Here is a 20,449-nt window from a genome sequence, read left to right as displayed (position 1 = left end):
GAGAGGTTACTTCTGTATTCTTGGTCAAGAATCTGTTGGTTTGTGGTTTTGTTTGTTTGGCAATTGCACCAAAAGATAGGTTGGAACAATCAACAGGGTAGATGATGTTCAAAATAGTGCAAATACCAATCCGCTTATGACCAAGATTAAAATGAAATTACTTTATTTCCCGTTGTGGTGAGGTTTTTTTTTTTATATCTCTCTGTTGTTCAGGTGTAACATATCTCAAATTGCTAATTATTAATACAGAATCAGGGTTTCGAAAATGCAAATAAAGTCTTTATTTACAGTCACATCCTTGATACTCACATTTGAATTAACATTCAGAAACTTAAGTAGCACGGAGATTGATCAAATTAAATCCCTTCTGCAGTTTGTTCAAAGTGATACACAGTAGCTCATAGGTGATGGCTTCTTGCTGTAGCCAAAAACATGCAAAAAAAGATAACTTCTGTTTTTTTAAATAGGATTCCCTTGGTGGTAATGCAAAAACATGTATAATCGCAAATGTTCATCCAGGATCCAGGTGTTTTGGTGAAACACTGTCCACCCTTAATTTTGCTCAGCGAGCAAAGCTGATTAAAAACAAGGTAAGAGAGTTAGTCAATGTCTTTATTGTTGCAACAATCAATTTTGTGTTGTTTAAACTACACATCTGCAGACCCGGTAGCTTCATGGAAATAATCTTGTCCTTTTACTAATTTAAATGGCTATAACTTATTTAGGAAAGCAAATTTAGGATTTTTAAATGTTTGACAAATGATTATTGAAAAGGACTTGTTTGTTTTTGCTTACAAATAGACTACAACAGCTGGGCACTAGGTAATGGCTGATAATAGTGTGTGTTTGTTGCTTGTTCCCTGAGCACTTCATTGGAAAAAGTAAATCTGTACTAAAAGTTAAAATTGTCATTAAAAAAAATAGATTCAATAGTATTTCAGTGCATCTAGGTTTTATATACACTAATTCCCAAATCATAATTTCTCATCACTGGGTTTTGAAAGTATATTGGCATTTGTCTGGAAACTGCTGCCCTTTATGTATACTACTTAGCTTTGTTGGTTAAAAAGCTCCTGAGAAAATCCTGCAGAAAACATTAAATTTTTAACAAATATTTTTAGCTAATGTACCACTTGCTGGTTTCTCGGTAAACTGAATGTTGCTTTTCCCATGAGTTTTTCCTTTCCTAAGGTGGAAAACTTCTCAGTAGTTTTGTTGCTTTGCAATCTTTGACTTTTCTTTTATCCTGTAAAAGATAAGATTTTTTAAAAAAATTTGTACATCTTTGTAATTTTCTTTTAACATATTTATGAAAGGCTGTAGTAAATGAAGACACACAAGGAAATGTGAGCCAACTGCAAGCTGAGGTCAAGAAGTTGAAAGACCAGCTTGCTCAACTAACTTCAGTGCCATCTATGCGTCATGTTTCTGTATCACAAGGTAAGAGTTGGGGCTGAGGGGAGAGAGAACTTGCTACTCTTTTAGCCCAGAGTGTTGGAGCCTTATACAATTCATTAGGTTTCTGAACAATTAAAATTGTTGTAAGGACTGACCTATAGAGGTTGAATTTGTCTTATGGATCCTATTGCCTGTATTTGTATCTAATGTTTTGCAGAAATTGTTAACATGATTTTATTTTCATTGTGTATGGGGCTATGATTCTATTGTAGCATACCTAGAATACTCTTCCAGCTCAAAAGAGGTGTTATCTTGCCTAATCCTTTAAGTAACAAAAAGTTTACATGTGACTAGTTGCACATTTATGTTGGAGAGAGGCCACTAAGCTGTAGACAATGCCCATCCAATCTGCGTTCTTTTTAAGCTTATGACTGGATTTTTTTCTTTCCTCCTTCTTCCCCTTTTGCCCCTTCAGGAAGATCCTAAGAAGGATGTTTACCTTTCAGTAAAAGTTCAGTATCAGTGTAAGATGGTAATGGGGGTTTTTATCAATATGTAACTTTTCTTCCAGTAGCTTTTCACTAGAACACTGTATCTATGCTATAGATACCAGCATAGCTTTCTACTACAAATACTTCTCACTGAAATCCACTACTTTATTATGTTTTATTATAAGGTGGTAAACTTGGTCTTGTAACTCTCACGGTGATCCTGAGTCAACTCTTTCCTGACCTTGCTGAGAAATCAAAGATACAACAATAGAAGTTTAACTAAAGAAGTTAGAAAGACTCGTCTAATATAACGCATCTGTGGCTGAGTTTTTCTAATGAAAAGTTACTTCTCTGTGAGCATCACATTTACCCAGTAAAAAGAAGCTGGCTATGATGTTAATACTGAATCATTGTCTGTGAATACAGAGAGAGGGCTCAAAAATGTTGTTTAGGTTGTGAGGGAAAGCAAATGATGATGCCTAAACACTGAAGAAAGGTTTTATGCAGAACCTAATGTATTAGAGCTGTGTTTATTCTATGCAATTAAATCAGGTTTATAATATTTGATCACACAAATATGAAAGCTGCTTAGAAGCCCCTTTAAAGACATCATGGCATTTTTTAATAAATTAAATTAAATAGGGTAGTTATTGTGCACCTAGATACTATGGTGATAAGTATTCTATAAGCAGTCTTGCCTGCATGAGGCTATTCAGGAAAGCTATTTTAAATTAATTTCTGGAGTGGATTAGTTAAACCCTTTTAATCCCTTATGTGGACACTTTCCTTCCAGATTAAATTACTAATTGTCCACTTAATTCATGCTTATTTTCGTGAATTTCCTTTTCATAAACCAGTTAGTCCACCTTTAATATGTACAAACTAATAATGCAATAAATGGTTTAGTGTTATCAAATTAATTTCAGAGGGGTTTTGCATTTTATAGATACATTCAGCTGAACAAACTGATTCTTTAATTTTATTAAAAGTTCATCGTAAAGCTGTTTAATGCTTGAACAACTTTATTAATTACACAATTATGTATATTGACTATGTTCTTTATCAGGATTTGCAGGCAACTAAGAATTACAGTCTAAATGTCTTTGCTCTGGGTACGGCACACAATTTTAGAGGAATTATGTTGTTAAAATAATTTATTTAAATTTTCTTTACATAACTGTCATGTTATGTATTTAGGAAAACCTGGTTAACTGGTATGTTAATAAATATGGCACTCGTTTTATTGACTTACCCTACAGGTGCTGTTGAAGAAGGGAAGAACAACATAAATTACATGAACAACTTTCTTGAAGCAATGTTGTTCTGGGAGAAATCAGAAGGTGAAAAGAAGGTAAGAAAGCATTAATATTTCTAAGTGCATTCTGTGTACTATCTGATGAGACCGTATTGAAACTGGCTCTTAATGATTTTTCTTTGTTTTTGAATAAAAATACTCTGTCTAAAGATAAGGTTTGGTAATAATGGAACTAGTCAAATGACATTTAAGATAAAATCTTTCAAAATCAAACAAGCCATAGGATAGCTTTCATAGTATGTTTCGTTTTAGGAGTTTTATTTGGATTCTCTAATAAAAACTTTGAACAGAACACGAAACTTCTGTTTTACGCAGTTCTGAGTGCATCTTTGAGTGTCTGGGTCGACGGTGTGTTTTTGAAGCAAACCTCCCAGTCATCTCCATTTTATCGTGTTTTACTTCATGTCATGGTGCAGTGCCGAATCATCCAAAATAGATGTTTTAGGGTTTTTTTGGAAGAAAATGAACTGAAACTGTAGAGGTGCATGTCATGTGCTTAACTGAACATTTAGTTTACAGGATCATATTGGAGCTTCTAAGTAAAGTTTTTGCAATATAGTGTGTAATTTTGCTTCTTGATACAAATCGTTGCTCTCTACAGATCTGCTCCAAATGAATGTGTTCACAAAATTGTTAACTGAGTTTTGCATCACTTGTGTGTACCTGATATGTGCACCTTAAAAATTCGTCTAGTGTAACTCACTTTTCCACCGATCTGTGTATGTACTTTCTAAGAATTTATTAGAAAAAATTGCTCAACTAGAAGATCTGTGTGCCAAGAAGGAGAAATTCATTCAGTCCAATAAAATGATAGTTAAATTCCGTGAAGACCATATCATTCGCTTGGAGAGATTACATAAGGAGTCTGGTGGAAGTTTACTGCCAAAAGAGCAGAATGATCTCCTCAGTGAACTGAGAAAGGAATTGCAGATGCTCAGAGAACAGGTAAGTCTCTAGTTTTTCCCTTCTAGAAGAGTTTTTTGTGAGAATAGCTCATGTGATGGAGTTCTGTGACAAGTGGATACAGGCTTCTTAGGAAAGACAGGCAGGAAAAAAGTGGATGGGTGGTGGGTCCCTTTATAGAAGCACATGAGGGAATGGCAGTAAGATGTGCCAGGGGAGGTTTAGGTTGGACATGAGGAAAAGGTTCTTCCCCCAGAGGGTGCTGGAGCACTGGAACAGGCTCCCCAGGGAGGTGTCACGGCCCCAAGCTGACAGTGTTCAAGAAGAGACTGGACAACGCCCTCAGACACATGGTGTGAACTGTAGGGTTGTCATATGCAGGGACAGGAGTTCGACTCGATGATCCTTGTGGGTCCCTTCCAACTCAGGACATTATATGATCCTATGAAAGTAATAGCATAGAGATTCCCTATGGAAGGGTTTAGAGCTTGTGAGTTTGTGTAAGAGGAAAAGCTAGTAAGGGTGGTGTCATGGGAGCTAGCTACAGGCCACCTGATCTGGGTGAGGTAGAGGACTAAATCACAAATCCCCATTGTTATGGGAGACTTCAACCTCCATGACATCTGTTGAAAGGGACAGACGGCAGGATGCAAGTAATTCAGCAGGTTTCTGAACGAGAATAACACAGATGCTAGGTGGGCCAGTCAGGGGTGATGCTGTCCTGGAGCCATCTGAGGAAGGCAAGCAGCCAAGTACGTACCTAAGGCTTCAGCAGAGGAGGCTTCAGGTTATTCAGGTATCTGGTAGGTGTGGTATCACTCGTGAGGCAATTTTGAAGAACAAAGAAGCTCAAGACAGAAGGCAGATCTGTAAAAACAGTTTTGTCCAAGCACAAGCAGGAAAAAGGAGTAGATGTATTAGAAGACCAGCTTGAATCTGCAACTCATAACTGAGCTCTAAAGTGAAGTGGGGAGGAAAGTATAGAAGGTCAGGACAGTCATTAAAGAATTATAGAAACATTACTATAGCATGGATGGACAGTGTTAAGAAAGCCAAAGCTCAAAGCTGAAACTGAAACGGGATGTCAAGAGTAGCAAAAAAAGCTGCTACTGCTTTATTACCAATAAAAGAATAAGCACACTAAATGCAAACCCACTGTCTTTTTTAAAAGCAGATTCCAAGAGAGTAAGAAAATTTAAAAAAAAAATTGGGGCAGTTTTAACCACTGTTGGGAATACCTTTTTTCCCTCTTCTATTGAAATTTAATGCTTATGAAAGGTGGTAGAGCAACAGCTAATTATGCATAGCATTGTCTGGAAAATAAAAACTGTTGAATAAAAATACTGCTTATCACAGATGGAACAACACCCACGAATTGCAAAGTATGCCATGGAGAACCATAACCTCAGAGAGGAGAATAAAAGACTTCGTTCTTTACAGTCAGTTAAAAAGGCCCAAGAAATTGATGCTCAGACTATTGCAGAACTAGAAAAAGCTTTTTTGGAAGCTTCGGCTGCAGAGAAAAATACTGGAGGTAAAAATATGCTAATGTTCTTCAGCTAGATAAGCTTACTGTATTTCTGTTGTGTGCAATGTAGTGTTGAAAATGTCTGTCTTGATGTATTTTGCTGCCTTCAAAGTGATACCTAAAAACTGATAAAACAGGTTTCCTTAATTTTATTCACATTGGCCTTCAAGCAAATACAGCAATAGGGAATTTGGATTCTTGTGCATCTTGTGAACACCATCCGTAATCTCATTTTGTTGTCCTCAGTTATTATGAAGACTGCAGTAATATTAATTATTCTGCTGATTTTCACGCGAACTGTTGCTAATACCCATTTTCTTCAATCTCAGTTGCTGCTGTGCTCTTCAAAAGCCTACAAATGCTTTCATTTTAGTAAAACTTATAATATTTGAGCTACTCTGTGATTTCAGAGGGTGTATGTTTGTTCTTTAGGTCATCATTTATATTCTACCACCATATCAGTAGAAGGCAACTCCCTGGCATCTCTTGAAAAGCTGAAGGCACGCCTGCTACAGACTCAAAGTGAACTGGCGAGTTCAAAACAAGAATATGAAGAATTCAAAGAGCTAACCAAGTGAGACAAAATAGCATAGAATTGTCTTTAAATGTATATAAATAATTACTTATATTGATTTTTTTAAAGGTAGTCTCAGGCCCTGAATATACTGTCATAAGTATGTTCTTCGGATATAAAAGAGGGCCAGGTTAAGAGAACTGGCATTCCCATAGAATATGTTCCTGTTCAACTCTGTTACTCCCAGACTAGCAAGCTACCATGATGCAATCTGAAGGCAGGTCTGCACTGTTGCAGATTTGTTTTTCTGAAAGCTCTTCTTTATGCTAAGATGCAGAAGAATGCTTCATGATGTGCAGAAGATGCACATCATCTTGGAGTTCTGATAGTCACCTGCTTAATGGGGCAGGGAGAGTTTGGCTTAGCTGCCACGTTGAGCAGTAACTAAATATTCCAGATGGAAACAGTGACAGGAACTGAGACTTGAGGAGTTTTGGAGGGGTGTATTTTGGGGTTTTTGTTTAGTTTAGTGCAACAGTAGTTTTTCATATAACCACTTGAAGATTGCAAGTTGAGTCACCATAAATGTAGAATCCAAGCACCCCAGGGAATTTTAGCTAACCTGGTGGCTGATTTTGTTTGGTGGTGGGGTTGGTTTGTTTTTTGGGTTGTTTGTTTCTTTTCCACTTCAAAGACTTAATAAGGCAATAGTGCCACTATCTTGAGACTTGTTGTCAGAAGAGAGATTTAATTCAAATGAGAGCAAAGACATGGTGTCAGTAGTTCACTGATGTCCATTTGCTTTGGCATGTAAAGATAAATTCTTCAGTACATTAGTAAGGACAGAGTGTTAATGTCATTGTTCTCCTTGAGGGCAACACAAGATAACGCAAAAGGCCTGAGGAATATCTTCACTGTGTGTGCATCTATATATATGCAAGTGCAAAATACATGGCTTAACTTGATCAACCCCATTTCTGAAAAATTCAGGTCCTGTTACTGGAGATACAAGAAAAATAATTGTGTTTCCAGCAAACGTAATGTAAACCTGGAATGCAAACGGGACCTGATTTTTTTATTGTATTTATTTTTAGGTTCTACCTAACGTTGATTTTTATTAATTTTGGTGAATCTAGAGTGTAATTCTAGAAGCATTGGCATAAGATATGTCAATTTTTGCCTCTCCGCTTTTTGTTGTTGTTGCAAAGTAGCTTTGTAATGTTCTTTTTGCTCATTCAAGCAATTTTACAAATTTGTATTTTTATTCTTAAATTTCTGAGTAGCAAATCCTATGCACGTTCTAAATGTTAGCATTAGGATCTACTGAATTTATCAATTCAGCAACCCATCTGTTGTCCTGTATCATTAGTTACAATAGTCCGTTTCTATCCTCATATATTATTTCCCTGCCCATTTGGCATATTCCTGTTTTATGTATCACATGTTTTGTGCATGTATTGCTTTCTTGACAGTATGTATGTATTTTATTGTCACTTTCTTTGTGGAGGGCAGTCAAACAAAAGTGTCTTTTTGAGCCTCTGGATTCACCTCTTGATTTCGCTAAATTTTAAACTTGTTTTCAATTTCAGAGTAACAAAATGCTTACTTTTACATGCAAGTGTAATGGTATGCTGTATCTGAATAAGTAGAGTAAAATTTAACCATTTCACAAAACCAATGTATGCTTATTTTTCTGTTGTTCAATAGCAATCAGAACTAAAGTTCTATTCTGATCCATAACTTTTGTTGGAAATGCTAAAAACACGAGGGAAAAGTGATAGCATTAAACTGCCAAAAGATGAAATAGTGTATTTCCTTTTGTCTGTAGACTTCGGCCCTACAATTATGTCAGTAAGGCCAGCTATCAGAGTAACAGCATGTAGCTCTGCAAAATACATAATGAAAATTCTTCCTAAATTTCTGTTCAACTGTTGGATTTCAGTTAAAGTACTCTTAGAGGGCAAAGTAATCTTAACAGAGAAGCACTTCCAAAAAAAAAAATCTTTAAAGGATTTTCTTTAATCCTGCCAAGCACCAGTTCAGACTTCTCATATAACTGGATAACATTTTTAAAGCTTAAAACCGTATTGGTATGGATGATATCACTTTCTCATAAAAGGAATTGCAGAGCTCTCAGCTTATTTCATACCGTGTAATGGATTTTTTTCTGACACTTTTAGTTATCCATCTGCTTGCTTCATTATGCAAGCACAAATAAGCTGCTTAGCTGCAGGGTTTTTTTAACTTTTTAATACAGCACTGGTGGCTTTCTTCTCAAAATAATGTATTTCAGGGTTTGGGTGAGAGTTCAGCTTCAGTTTGCTCATTGGCAATAGCGTAGTTTATTCATACTGATGGGAGGGCAAACTGATGGAGTGGTTTTGACAGTAGTAAAATGCTTCCTAAACAGGAAAGAGCACATGGAACTGCAATCGGAGCTTCAATCCCTTCAGAAAGCAAACCAGCATCTTGAAAACATTCTGGAAGCAACCAAAGCACATAAGCGCCGAGAAGTCTCTCAGTTACATAAACTACACAGAGAAACTCTGAAGGTATGAGGAAAAGTTTATTTAAAACCAGGCATACTTACTCCTGAGTTGTATGATCCTTAACCTAACTAGTGTTCTGGCATGTAATCCATATGTGATAAAGCAGATATGCTGCTTTTTTGTTCTGAAATACTGAATGTCTGCTACTGTAATCAGGTGACAAATCTGAAAAAGTGTAGTGACTTAGAACTAACCACTTTTAGCATTTTATTTCATTATTCTGCTTATAGAACTATGAAGTACAATACCAGCCAAAGTCTTAGTTCCATTTTACAGTTAAAATAAAGACTGCTTTGTAATCTTTATAACAGAACATAACCACTCCAACAAAAGCTTACCAGCTAAGATCTCGCCTAGTGCCACGAATAAGCCCAGAAATCTTGGATTACCATTCTGAAGATTTTCAGTGTTCTGAAGAGATGATGGATGACATTTTGAAAGAGCCAGTTCCCCCAGAGATGAATGAACAAGCATATGAGGCCATTGCTGAGGAGCTTAAAGTGGTGCAGGTGATTGTTCTGAATAAAAACTGAAGTGTATGTGTAACTTTATTATAAAGCAGATTTGGGCATGAAATACTTCCTTGCCAACCCACCCAAATATATTATAATTTGCATGGAAAACTGAAGCTCTTGATGAATACTTAAAGCTTCACTAAATAGTTTTCTGATTATACATCGTACTCAAGAGGACTTAAAATGAAAATACTGATAGGGATTTGAGAGTTTAATATTGTAAGTAGTTTAAGATACACAGGGCATTTAAACTATTTTTAACCTGATAACTTCTTTCTGAGGAAACTTCTTTCTAAGTCTCTGGTGACAGCTACGTGTGGAACACTATTCAAGCTTAAAATATAAACTTCATTATTTGAAGAAACCTGCCAAATATTGCTTGTCCACCATTATAGCTTAATTGTCTTGTATCTATCCTAAAGGGCAGGGAAGGTCTTTTGTCACATTAAGAGTGCTACAAAGCTACGTGAACTACTCCTCTAGAAGCTGGAATTAACTTCAGTGCATGTAAAACCGTGGTATGACACCCAAAACCCCTATTTGGTGCTTACCATGGTGCAGAGATCCTGTAAGGAATTTCACTAGTGTATATTTTGAATGACTTCTTTTTAAAGTCTTATTTCTCCAAGATAAAGATGAGTCTGAAAACTAAGTGTTTATTGGATTTTCTTGTGTTTTGACAGTTTACTTAGCAATAGGAGAAATCAGCTACTTAAGATACCAGTTTATTTTTGAATGTTCTGTTTTCTGTTGGTTCAGGTCATGAAAAAAGAAAGTAGTTGATATTTTTATATTTAATATGCACAGACTGCCATATGGCATGTGAGAATAACTGGTAGATAGGTGTTCTAATTTTGAGTGTCTGTGTCACAGGAGCAACTGAGCACAATGCAGACAAGGCTGGATGAAGAGGAAAGCAAGAATATAAAACTTCAGCAGCATATTAATAAACTAGAGCATCATTCTGCACAAATACAGGAGGTGAGAGTACAATGTAATATAGGGCTATATGTGAGTGTGAGATATGGCAAGGTGATATCTACCACCCTCTGTGAGGTCTGCAGTGTTACTTGCATTTTGATTTTGAAAAATTTACATAGCGTGATAGCTCAGGGCATTGCAGGAAGACAAGGTCTTCATTTAGCGGAACACTGCAGGTTTGGGGGTTTTGTTTTAAATGTTGTGATTCTGAGCCTGCTTGATCTTAAATATAACCAAATAGACACTCAAGATGTCTGTGCTTGGTTTTGGACAACTTCATGATTTCTGGAAAACAGCAGTAGTCACAAGGAAATTTTAAACTTTGGAATGCTGAAAATACTACTTGCCTCAGTTGGAACTGAACTGAAACATCCTTACTCTATAATTCACAAGTCTTCCTTAATTGCTAGGTTTGATTTAACATCAGAAAGGAAATAAGGCCTGTTTTCTTCCCAGGTCAGTCTCATTTCTGATAGCTCTGTTCAGATGTAGATCTCAGCTTCTAAGCCGTGGGTTGCTTTTGAACTTTTTAGGTAAGGTAATGTCTTCGGTTATATTGAAATACTTTTTTTTTTCTTTGACTTCTATGGATTTCAGATTCGTCAAACATCAAATTTAAAGAAAAACGCATCTTGCATTTATAATCAGCTGATGAAATACTCTAATACTTTATTATTGTTACAGCACTATGACTTAGTCTCTCTTGCGTTTCTTTCCATTTAAAAATTTTACTTCTTTTCTCAAGCTTCTTTCATCTGAAAGGAATGACTGGAGTAAAGAGCGTCAGGAGCTCCTTGAACAGATAAAATCGCTTGAAAAGCAATTTCAAGACAGTCAAAGCAAGACTGATAGTAAGTCTGTAAGACAGAAATTCCATATGAAGTTTTGAGGTGTCCTAGTATTTTGAATCAACAATAGTATGTGTTGAGTAACTAATTGGGTTTAATATGTTAAAGTCATACTGGTTTGGGTTTTTTTCTTTTTTATCTTATAGAAAAAAATCTCTAATACTTGCAGAATAGCTTTTCTCTGCCCAGTATTGCCCAGTCTTGCACAGTATACAATATTGAAAATTGTTCTCTTTTCAGTCTGAATGTCAAGGAAGTACAGGATACAGTATTTTAAAAGGAAAATATTAACTAAAAATAACAGGAAAGTCCTGTATTGGTCTATGGAAATGCAGTGATATCATCTGGAATGTTTTTGATTCTGCCTATACTCTTTAGTTCTTAAAGTCAATGTTTTGTTGACCTTTTTCATTTACAAATTACTTTTGTGTGTTACCTTCAAGGTTAATTCCAGTAAAAATGTGGAAAGTCTTGTGAGACTTTCCCAGGATGTTCTGTAGTGTTACATGTCCTACATCTAGCACAGTTTTCCAAATAACATGGAAAATATTTGTTTGCTTTTTGACAGTATTAAAAAGTGAAGTCTGTGACTTGCGCATTGTCCTGCAGTCTGCAGACAAGGAACTGTCTGCTGTAAAATCAGAATATAGTGCCTTTAGGGAAAAGCAAGAGAAAGAAATGAGTCAGCTTTCTGGTAGACATATGGACGTACAGTTCCAGCTGGACAGTGTCAGGTATGTTGGCACTTGGGTAAAATGCCTTAACCTCCCTTCTGGATGCATCCAGTTATTTTAGTTGTTCTTTTCTGCATGTGAATTTGCACTTTACATCTCTTATTTTGTGTTTATATCCTTTGATTATTTTTTTCTCAATTCTTTCCACACCTCTTTCAGAGCCATGAGGGGGAACATGGTGAAATTAGCAGAAAAAAAATGGGGTTCCCTTAATTTTGGCTTGCTATATAGGATTTTCTCATTAAGTAGGATATATCTGTAAGCTTACTGATCTCCAAAACTTGAGTAGCTGAAGAGGCATAGTTCATTTGTTTGGTTTTTTTCCAATTTAGTCTTAAAAATGAAAGTGTTACTTCTCAGTCTGGTCACAAGAAGGTGTCGTAATGATGCTGCTCTAAAAATACAAGCAGAAAGAAACTATAAAAATAAACTGAAGCTTCACTATTGAAACCTGAAATGCTTAGTGTGTTGTATGCAATAACTGACATTATTATTGGGATATGAAAACCAGTGAGATTTTTAATCATTAGCGTAGCTTAGTTACGTTGGGTTTTGTTTGTTTTGTTGGATTTTGGTTTTGTGGTTTGTTGTTTTGGGGTTTTACTTTTTTTTTGTTTTCCCGGAAAGTTTTAACTACATTATTGCAGTATAGAGGGACATGTTTTAGCTGAAGTCATTTTTCGAGTGATGCATTGTGAGTCTGGGAACCTGAAATTGAAACTGAATGTTGTGGTTTCATTGATGCCTTCTGCGATAGCAGAAGTGCCATCTTTGGAGGGTGCTCTTTCTGTAGATTCTCCATTAATAACATGAATCATAACACTTGTTTAGCAGCTCATTTTCCCGTCTTTGCTTTTCACTTCTGTGAAAGATCAAATGAAATAAGTTTTCAGAGTAACAATTTAGAAGGAAGTAACAGAGATGTGCCCAGAATATATAAAGATTTTATATGGGATAAATAAGCAAGATATCATCTTAGCAGATGTAGGTACTTGGGATCATTCTAGCAGAGTTCAATTAAAAAAAATGGGTGAAGGTCTTTATCAAGACAGACTAACTGAAATTTCCATAGAATTTTGTAAGAAGTAAATTATTTCTAGGGATCAGAAAGAGTTCTCTGCCTTATCTAACAATGCCACTTAAATTTCCTTCATAATTTTGAGGTTTCAGACTTTAAAAAGAAAAAGTTACTATATATGTCAGTTACTTCTTTCTAAAATAACTGTGCTCTGTATATTACCTGAAAATTATAAAATACAATTGATTGGAGTAGTTTTATAGTGAAACAAGCCCTTATCCTTAATATTGTGGGTGGGTTTTTTCTTTTTATAAAGGCTAGAGCATGAAAAGATTCTTGAAGAAAAAGCAAGCCTGCAGGATGACTATGACAATTTGCAAGAAGTAGCAAAGTTTGAGACAGATCAACTGAAGCAACAACTTGAAGACAGAAAACAAGAAGCTGAAACAATGAAAACTGAGCTTTGTGTAAGACAGTCAAGACTTCTAAAGGAGTTTATTATATGGTTCCTCATGTAGCCAGATTTTAAAATTTTGTTATTGTATCATTGATACTAGATTCCACAGTAATAACAAGTTTCCTGGTGATCTCATTTGGAAGATGTACCCAGAATCTTTTTGAAAATTTAGTGCAATATTTTTGCAAATGCAGACTACAAGAAATATCATATATAGCATCATGAAGTAGTAGGTTTTTAGGCTGGAAATGTTGAGGGAGATGGGTTAATTAGTAAAGGAACAAGAAACTGCTTTGGAAAAGAATCCTGACACCGAAGTACTGGTGACCTTTTATCTTGGTGCTAGCTTAAGACTAGCTTACTTATTCTGTCTTTACAAAGCAGTTTCTTAAAAATTTTCATAGTGGATATGATCTTGTTAAAATGATCTATGCCTGTTTGTGGTGGATCACTGTCCTGCAATTGAGGTGATGCTGTCCTTGAAAGCCTGTCAGACTGCAGGACAGCAGTAAGGTTGCTCAAGGGCTTTTGCAAATGATTTTGCCTGCTTTTCTGCAGTGTACACTGTGCCTGCTCAGCAAGTTTGCTCTAAGTTTTCCTTTTTGGTGTTTAAAGGAATACTGACATATTGAAAATTATTCTTTTAAATTCCTTCCCTTATAGTCCAATATCTTGAACTCCTGGTTAGAATTTGAAAAGTCTCCCCAGATGAGTATACAGTTGAAAATTCTATTTTCCCCCTTTAAAGCCTTGGGTATGGAAGAACATTGTAGCTATATGAAATCATTATCTATGGCCAGTAAAAACATCTGATTGCTTAATATAAATAAGAGTTTACTTTTGAACTTGTCTGGGGCAAAGCTAAAGATCTTTCTGTTTCCATCTCAGGTTTTGTGGGGTTTTTTTCAGTCATCTTAAGAGTTTGTTTAGATTTATATTTTGGTTTAAATTATTCTAAAGACCTTATATTGTAACTCATTAGAACAGCATATATTTTGATATTCTAGAACCTTTTGAAACTCCTGAAAACAGAAAAAGAACATAATGCAAAACTAACGTTACAATTACAAGAAGACAAAGAAAACAATTCAAAGTAAGTTCTAATGAGTAGTGGGGTTTATTTTTGTCTGACTTCATTGGTGGTGTCCTATGCTAGGTTTTATATTCACATGGGGATCCTGTTTGTAGAAGTATTTCTCCCCAGCTGGGTGGAGGTGATTACATAATGAGCTTTTTTATTTTATCCAACTTAGAGCAACACTTCATTTTAATGTATTCAATTAACATGACAACTGTAATTTTGTTACAAGTATGTTTTTTTCATATCAAAGATAAAGTTCCACTACTGATAGCAGTGTATGGCTATTAACTAAACCATTAGTATTTTGTCTAGCACTGAGAAGATGATAGTTAAAGAACTCTTCAAAAATTAAGTGCAAATAAGGATAAACTTATGTGACTTGATTTCTTGCTAAAGCTCTTATATTCTGATTATATTTCTCATGAGAAATATGTTTTCTTCTCCAGGGAGCTCTTGAAAGTACTTGAAAAAGCTCAGGTGGAGAAACCATCCTCTGAAATGGTGACACGATGCGAGCAGCAGGTACAACAACAGAACTGAATGACTAAATCATGTGTTTGCGGATTAATAGCAATTTTACTGGTGAACTGACTGTTCATAGACTATCAGCAAAATAAATATAGAGTACTCGAGTTTCAGATTGTTTTGTTAAACTACTGCTTAATTTTTATGGTAAGGTAAACAACTTAGTTCCTTCCATATTTTTTCATGGCTTTGTGCTTTACAAATCGTATTTTAAAAGTAATTAAATCTCTCCATCACAATTATTATTTCTTCTAGGAAGCAAAACTGCAGAAATTGGAACAGGAGCTGGCTGCTGCTCAAGAGTTTATTGTTTCTTTGAAGAAGACAAATGATGCAGATAAGGTTTGGACTTATTTCTGTTACTGATACCTGGTTTTGCAGGTAACTATGTTCTATGGTAGAGTTGAAAGCCCAGACCATTTCTGTGATACTCAGTAATTTTGTGATTCTATGCAATCATGCTGTGTATCTAGGTAAAATAAATTCTACCTTTTACTGGCATGGAGTTTGCAGAATAGCAAGAAACTGGTCATGCATTCAAAGAAAACACAAGATAACTGAAGGTTAAACAAAAAACCAGTCCAGGTAAAGCTGTCTGTTGGATAAAACATTCAATGCATAAATGGTGCATAATTCCCCTGAGATTAATAGGGCTTTCCAGTCAGTGTCATGTTGTAATGAGCTAGAAGAAAAGGTAAGCAAGGTGATATATTAATGTGAGTGTCTTTATTATAAACGAAAGCACTTTTGCATGACAAGACTACTCTGGTGTTCTGAAAGCTTAAATAGCAAAAGTTTCTGTAGTACAAGCATTTACACTGTATGTAAAACAGGCATAAGAAATCACAGTGTGTGTATTTTCCAGCATGATGCGTTGATAATTCTTGCTTTTTCCATGCTAGACCAAAAAAATTCATGTGTAATGTCAGAAGTATCTGATATTGTCAGTGCACTGGTGTTTCTTGAATGTGCCTTTTTCCATTACAAACAAATGTAACCTTAAGATATAGTACTTCTGTTCTATTAGAAACCCATTACAGCCTGAGACTAAATCAGAGGCCTAGTCTTCAAATGAACACAGCAGGTTATTTAATTCTTTGTGTAAGTGCTTAGAACAAAAGCCAGTGATTTAACAGCAAATTTCCTGTTACTCCTTTACATGTGCATATTGAGGCCTCATTTTCAAATGGCTGTTTGAAATTTGAGATTGAGAAATTAAACACCAAAGAAAGTCCAGTAATAAAATATGTATAGTGTATATATATCTAATGTATCAGGATTGACTACTTTTTTTTTTTTTCATTTCAGGAAGTTGTAACTGACTTGATGAGACAGATCCAGGAGCTGAGGTCTTCAATTAATCACAAAACTGAGTCCATAGATGGGCTGACAAGAGAGCTCGAGGATATAAATGTATGTTCTGTCATTTTGAAGGACATGGCATAGTTTTTCAGAAACGGAAGGCAACGACATGTCTTATCATGGGTCTTGAACAGTGTAACTTGCTGTAGCATTTTAGAAAGAAACTTCTTTGTTTTGACATGTGGAAATCTTCTGAACATTTTATGCCTAAGGCTGTCTTGAAAACTGAACTCTTTCCACGTGGTGGGCAAAGAGCAGTGTCTCTAAAGGGACCTGTTCACATCCTGTAAACTACACTCAGCTGACAGTCACACTTAGATATTCTCAGAAATTGGCAATTTAAGACCTCAACAACTGAAGCTGAATTGCAAATTAATTTTTGAGGGAGTGAATTTTTATGTTGCTGATATTAATATGTTCTACATCTGAAAACATAAAGAACTAAAACTATATGTTTGAATAGCAATGAATAAATATGATGCATCTTTATTAAAATAGGTCTGGTTTGCAATCTGATAGAGCAACCTACAGAATGCTCTAGGTACTGTAAATGTATGAACTATGAATTCAAAAGGTCCTACAGACAAAATGTTGATGAGACAGATTTCTACATAGAGTTATCTGGTTTTTTTCAATAATTGTTTTAGTGGTTAATATGTGTTGTGGTGGCTAATACATATTAAATTAATAATCTTTTTCTATTGTTCCAACAACTCATTTCTAATAACATAGTTTGTACAATTTAGCAACTATGATATGTCATTCTGATTTTAGTCATTAACACTGAGATTTTAAATGTTTGTAGTTGTCATAATAAGATTTGTGATATACATTTATTTGTATTAGGTTTGCCCACTTTCTTTGATAATATATTTTCCTAAAATATTCTAAAATTTAATTTAATCCTTTTTGTAGTGCAAGTATAATCTTGTTCTGGCTGCAAAAGAAGAAAGCAAAGTAATCATAGAGGATCAAGAAAAGAAGATTGAAGAACTGAGAGAAGCTTTGGAGAGAAAACAAATAGCTGATAATATTGAGGTAAAAACATTTAGTGTTGGTATATTACTATTACTTGTTCAACAGACCAATCGGATGTGGTTTTGCTTAAAATACTTGTGTAAAATTTAACCTCATTTTATTTCAAACTAAAGCTAGTTAAGCTGCTCTTAGAGGAATTTTTCATGAGATACCTGACAAATTCTGTTAAATTATCACATTACTTGACATAAATATTTTATAAGCTACTTCAGAAAAGCCTATGCTAAAAGCCTGGTTTAATTTTGTTAAGGCCACTAAGGAGTCATCAGCTGAATGTAATGGTAAAATTAGAAGATGCAGCTGAGAAATTAAAATAGGTAGAAGAATATATTATATTTAATATTATCTCTTCTACCACTGCTGCTATATTTGGTAACATCTTTTCTTTACTCATAATTTTAACTGAAAGCTCCACCTGCTGGAAACAGATTTAGGATGCATGATAGATTCAACTGCAGTTTTGCTTTTTAAGATTGTATATTTCTTTTTCAACTTTGTCTTTCCTGTTACTGCTCTTACTATTATTTTGGTGAACATGTTCATCAGTCTAAGCCACCATCATCTCCTTACAAGTAATTGCTACAAGATCATCCGTCATATTATATATGTTTAGTCCAATCAAAGAGCACCAGTAAAGTCTTCCAGAGTAGTGTTTGCTTCTCAAAAAACATTCTGAAATAGATTTCTCCTCTCTTCATTAATGGTCTGTCACCCTTTACTGCAGGGCGATAATAAACTGTGGCAGACACTCTCTGTTAACCCCCCATCCTCCCCAGTAAGGAAAGGTAACAGAAGGAAAAGGGAGAGAGACTTGCAAGTTGGGAAAGTTAAAAATACTTTACTAATGCTACTAATAAATGGAGAAAATAATACAAAATATACAAACCCAATCTTGAATTTCCCTGGGCAGCACAGCGACAGAGCCGGCGCCACTCCAGCGGCTGCAGGGCAGGCACCCGGACGTCCTGGGCTGGACTCTGCAGCAAACCGGAACTGGATTCAGGGATGCAGGGTCTGGATCCAGGCCTGGGATCACAGGCATGACAGGCAGGGCTTCAGATACCAGCCATAGTCGAAGAGAGTGAGACCCTCGTGATCTCCCTCTTTTATAGGGTGTATGATGTGTATGGGATGGAATACTCAGTTGGTCAGTTTTAGTCACCTGTTCTGTTCGCCCCTCCTTGCAAATATGCCCCTCTCACTTATGAGATATGCAAAATTTATCAGTAATCTTGGCTGCCATAGCAATAAGTCTAAGCCTGGGCCTCTTCTGCATACCACTGCTACCGTTATCAGCTCCGGAGCAGAGCATGTCTGAAAAAACATGCAGCCAAATTCAGAGAAGTGCAGTTACTTAGAAGAACTTAGCTGAAAGGAAAATTCATTAAAAGATAAACTGGTCTTGTTTTTAACAAAACCAGGACATGGTCATATCTAAATTTGACATTCTGGAGTCCTAAACTGAGTTGCCTGCCAAATGGATTGGTGGTGTTTGTGGGTGTGGCTCCTGATAAAATCATAGTGTTTCTCCTTCTTTGACTTTGTGTATGAGTTATTAATTTCCTTCATGCTTTCTTTACTGGACAAGAACTAATCCAAGGTGACACTTAACCTAGAAGGAGAAACAGTACTTTGTCTTTTAACACACCTTGTGTAGGTTTAATATCCTATCAGAGTGGGAGTCTAGATCCTAGAATAAATCCAGAGGTATCTACAGAATAGCAGTGTACTAAAAAAGCTGTAATCACTAATTCAGCATAGGTTAAAATCTATGCATTCTTTTCCGAATTCTTATTTAAATAATTGTATCTCTTTTGAAGTATACCTTATGCTTTAAAACAGTGGTTGATTCCAAGTATCTCCCACAAGTATTAGCTGTAGCTACACTGTAGGAAAGTTCTCATTTTTGTTCTGCAACCAAGACAATGGACATGGAAAACATGCTAAAATGAAAAATTTATAGAAGTGGAAGGAAAAGGGAGATGCTTGTAGCTGTTAGCAATCTTAGCAACAATGCCAAAACATCTCTAACCAACTTCTTTAGAGTAATAACTTTGACATTTTTTTCTTTATTCATCTAATGACTTAAAATAGAGAGACCTTTTGTGTGAAGATTTGCATCATACCACTGAGCAGCTGATAAGTCTGACAGAGGCCTCTAAGAAACATGATTCATTGCTTCAGTGTGCCCAGGAAGACATAGCAAAGAAAGAAGCTCTAATCCAGGAACTCAAGGAACAGGTAAAACAAGGAAATTCTTCTGATAATTAGCTCCTTGGGAGGGAGCCGTGGTTAACTGTAGCTTGTGGAAAAGGTTTTACTTGGAATTTGAGAGCATGTCGTATGCAGTACTCTTGGTGAAAAGCAATGCTCCTTCCTGTAAAAGCAAAGTAGTAGTAGTAGTTCAAAATTTCTGGACAAAGGCTAGATAACTCTTCAATACTTTGTCTAGAGATGAAAAAAATACATACTCTGAAAGCAGAGTAAAATTATCAGTACCTATAATAACAGAGCAACCTGAGGTTATCAGCAGTGTAACCTAGGGGATTACTTTTTCCTCTGCTTAACACTTATCCACAAACTATAATTATGTAACAGAGGTAATTGTTGAGCTCTAAGTTATGCAATCTGTGAGTGATTTGGAGCTTTTGCAGACCAAATAGCTATGTTAAGCCTTTGTCTAAATTTTATTTTCAGTTATCACAACTGTCATAGGGCTAAGTAATATATTTGTATTGGCAAAAACTCTCATAAGTTTTTTTGAAAAGAAGAGTCTTTTTGTAATGTTAGCATATTCTCTTTGAGGAAACTGATTATATCTATACCAGTAAAATCTTGGTTTGTTTCAAATCGCTTTTTGATCAACAATGTTTGCCAGCAAAGTTCATAATAGTTTTTGTCCTGGCAAGCCCTTTGAAAGGTAGATTGTGTTAGCAAGGCAAAAAAATAAAATACAAACAAGAACACAATTCAGATTAACTACACAGTATACAGTATATAGTGTATATAGACTTTCAAAAAATGCTTGTTACATGCAACTATTGAACGATTAACAGTTATAACATAAATATAGAAAAATATGAAAGTGAAGTCTAAGGTAATCTAATATAACTTGTGTATGAAAGCCTGCTCAAAATAGATCTAGCTGCTGTTTTCTTTAATATTTTGTGTGTATTACGAGCTAATTTAATT

The 20,449-nt window shown here is 35.5% G+C and overlaps 1 protein-coding gene and 1 long non-coding RNA gene across 3 annotated transcripts in view; one reads left to right on the top strand and one right to left on the bottom strand.

The window, feature by feature from the left end:
- KIF15 (kinesin family member 15) overlaps positions 1 to 20,449 on the top strand; it is a 36,778-nt gene that overhangs the window by 8,852 nt on the left and 7,477 nt on the right. The window contains exons 10-27 of the mRNA XM_065628023.1: positions 468 to 590; positions 1,317 to 1,440; positions 3,149 to 3,240; positions 3,940 to 4,149; positions 5,464 to 5,641; positions 6,068 to 6,209; positions 8,560 to 8,701; positions 9,010 to 9,207; positions 10,087 to 10,194; positions 10,940 to 11,045; positions 11,611 to 11,776; positions 13,111 to 13,261; positions 14,259 to 14,344; positions 14,779 to 14,854; positions 15,113 to 15,199; positions 16,166 to 16,270; positions 17,135 to 17,257; positions 19,352 to 19,498. Of these exons, the coding sequence (XP_065484095.1) occupies positions 468 to 590; positions 1,317 to 1,440; positions 3,149 to 3,240; positions 3,940 to 4,149; positions 5,464 to 5,641; positions 6,068 to 6,209; positions 8,560 to 8,701; positions 9,010 to 9,207; positions 10,087 to 10,194; positions 10,940 to 11,045; positions 11,611 to 11,776; positions 13,111 to 13,261; positions 14,259 to 14,344; positions 14,779 to 14,854; positions 15,113 to 15,199; positions 16,166 to 16,270; positions 17,135 to 17,257; positions 19,352 to 19,498 (2,364 nt within the window). The remainder of the gene's footprint in view (positions 1 to 467; positions 591 to 1,316; positions 1,441 to 3,148; positions 3,241 to 3,939; positions 4,150 to 5,463; positions 5,642 to 6,067; positions 6,210 to 8,559; positions 8,702 to 9,009; positions 9,208 to 10,086; positions 10,195 to 10,939; positions 11,046 to 11,610; positions 11,777 to 13,110; positions 13,262 to 14,258; positions 14,345 to 14,778; positions 14,855 to 15,112; positions 15,200 to 16,165; positions 16,271 to 17,134; positions 17,258 to 19,351; positions 19,499 to 20,449) is intronic.
- On the bottom strand, positions 258 to 18,364 carry LOC135985084 (uncharacterized). 2 transcript variants are annotated; one of them, XR_010605750.1, is made up of 4 exons: positions 18,144 to 18,364; positions 4,868 to 4,974; positions 3,142 to 3,212; positions 258 to 1,246 (listed from the first exon to the last, which is right to left on the bottom strand). It is a non-coding gene; the product is annotated as an uncharacterized LOC135985084 (long non-coding RNA). The 2 variants fall into 2 exon arrangements; XR_010605751.1 differs by lacking the exon at positions 3,142 to 3,212.

This window comes from Caloenas nicobarica, chromosome 2, assembly GCF_036013445.1.
Source record: "Caloenas nicobarica isolate bCalNic1 chromosome 2, bCalNic1.hap1, whole genome shotgun sequence".
NCBI classification, from domain to species: Eukaryota; Metazoa; Chordata; class Aves; order Columbiformes; family Columbidae; genus Caloenas; species Caloenas nicobarica.
Note: the sequence above shows the minus strand (reverse complement) of the source record. Positions and strands in the feature narration are given on the sequence as shown.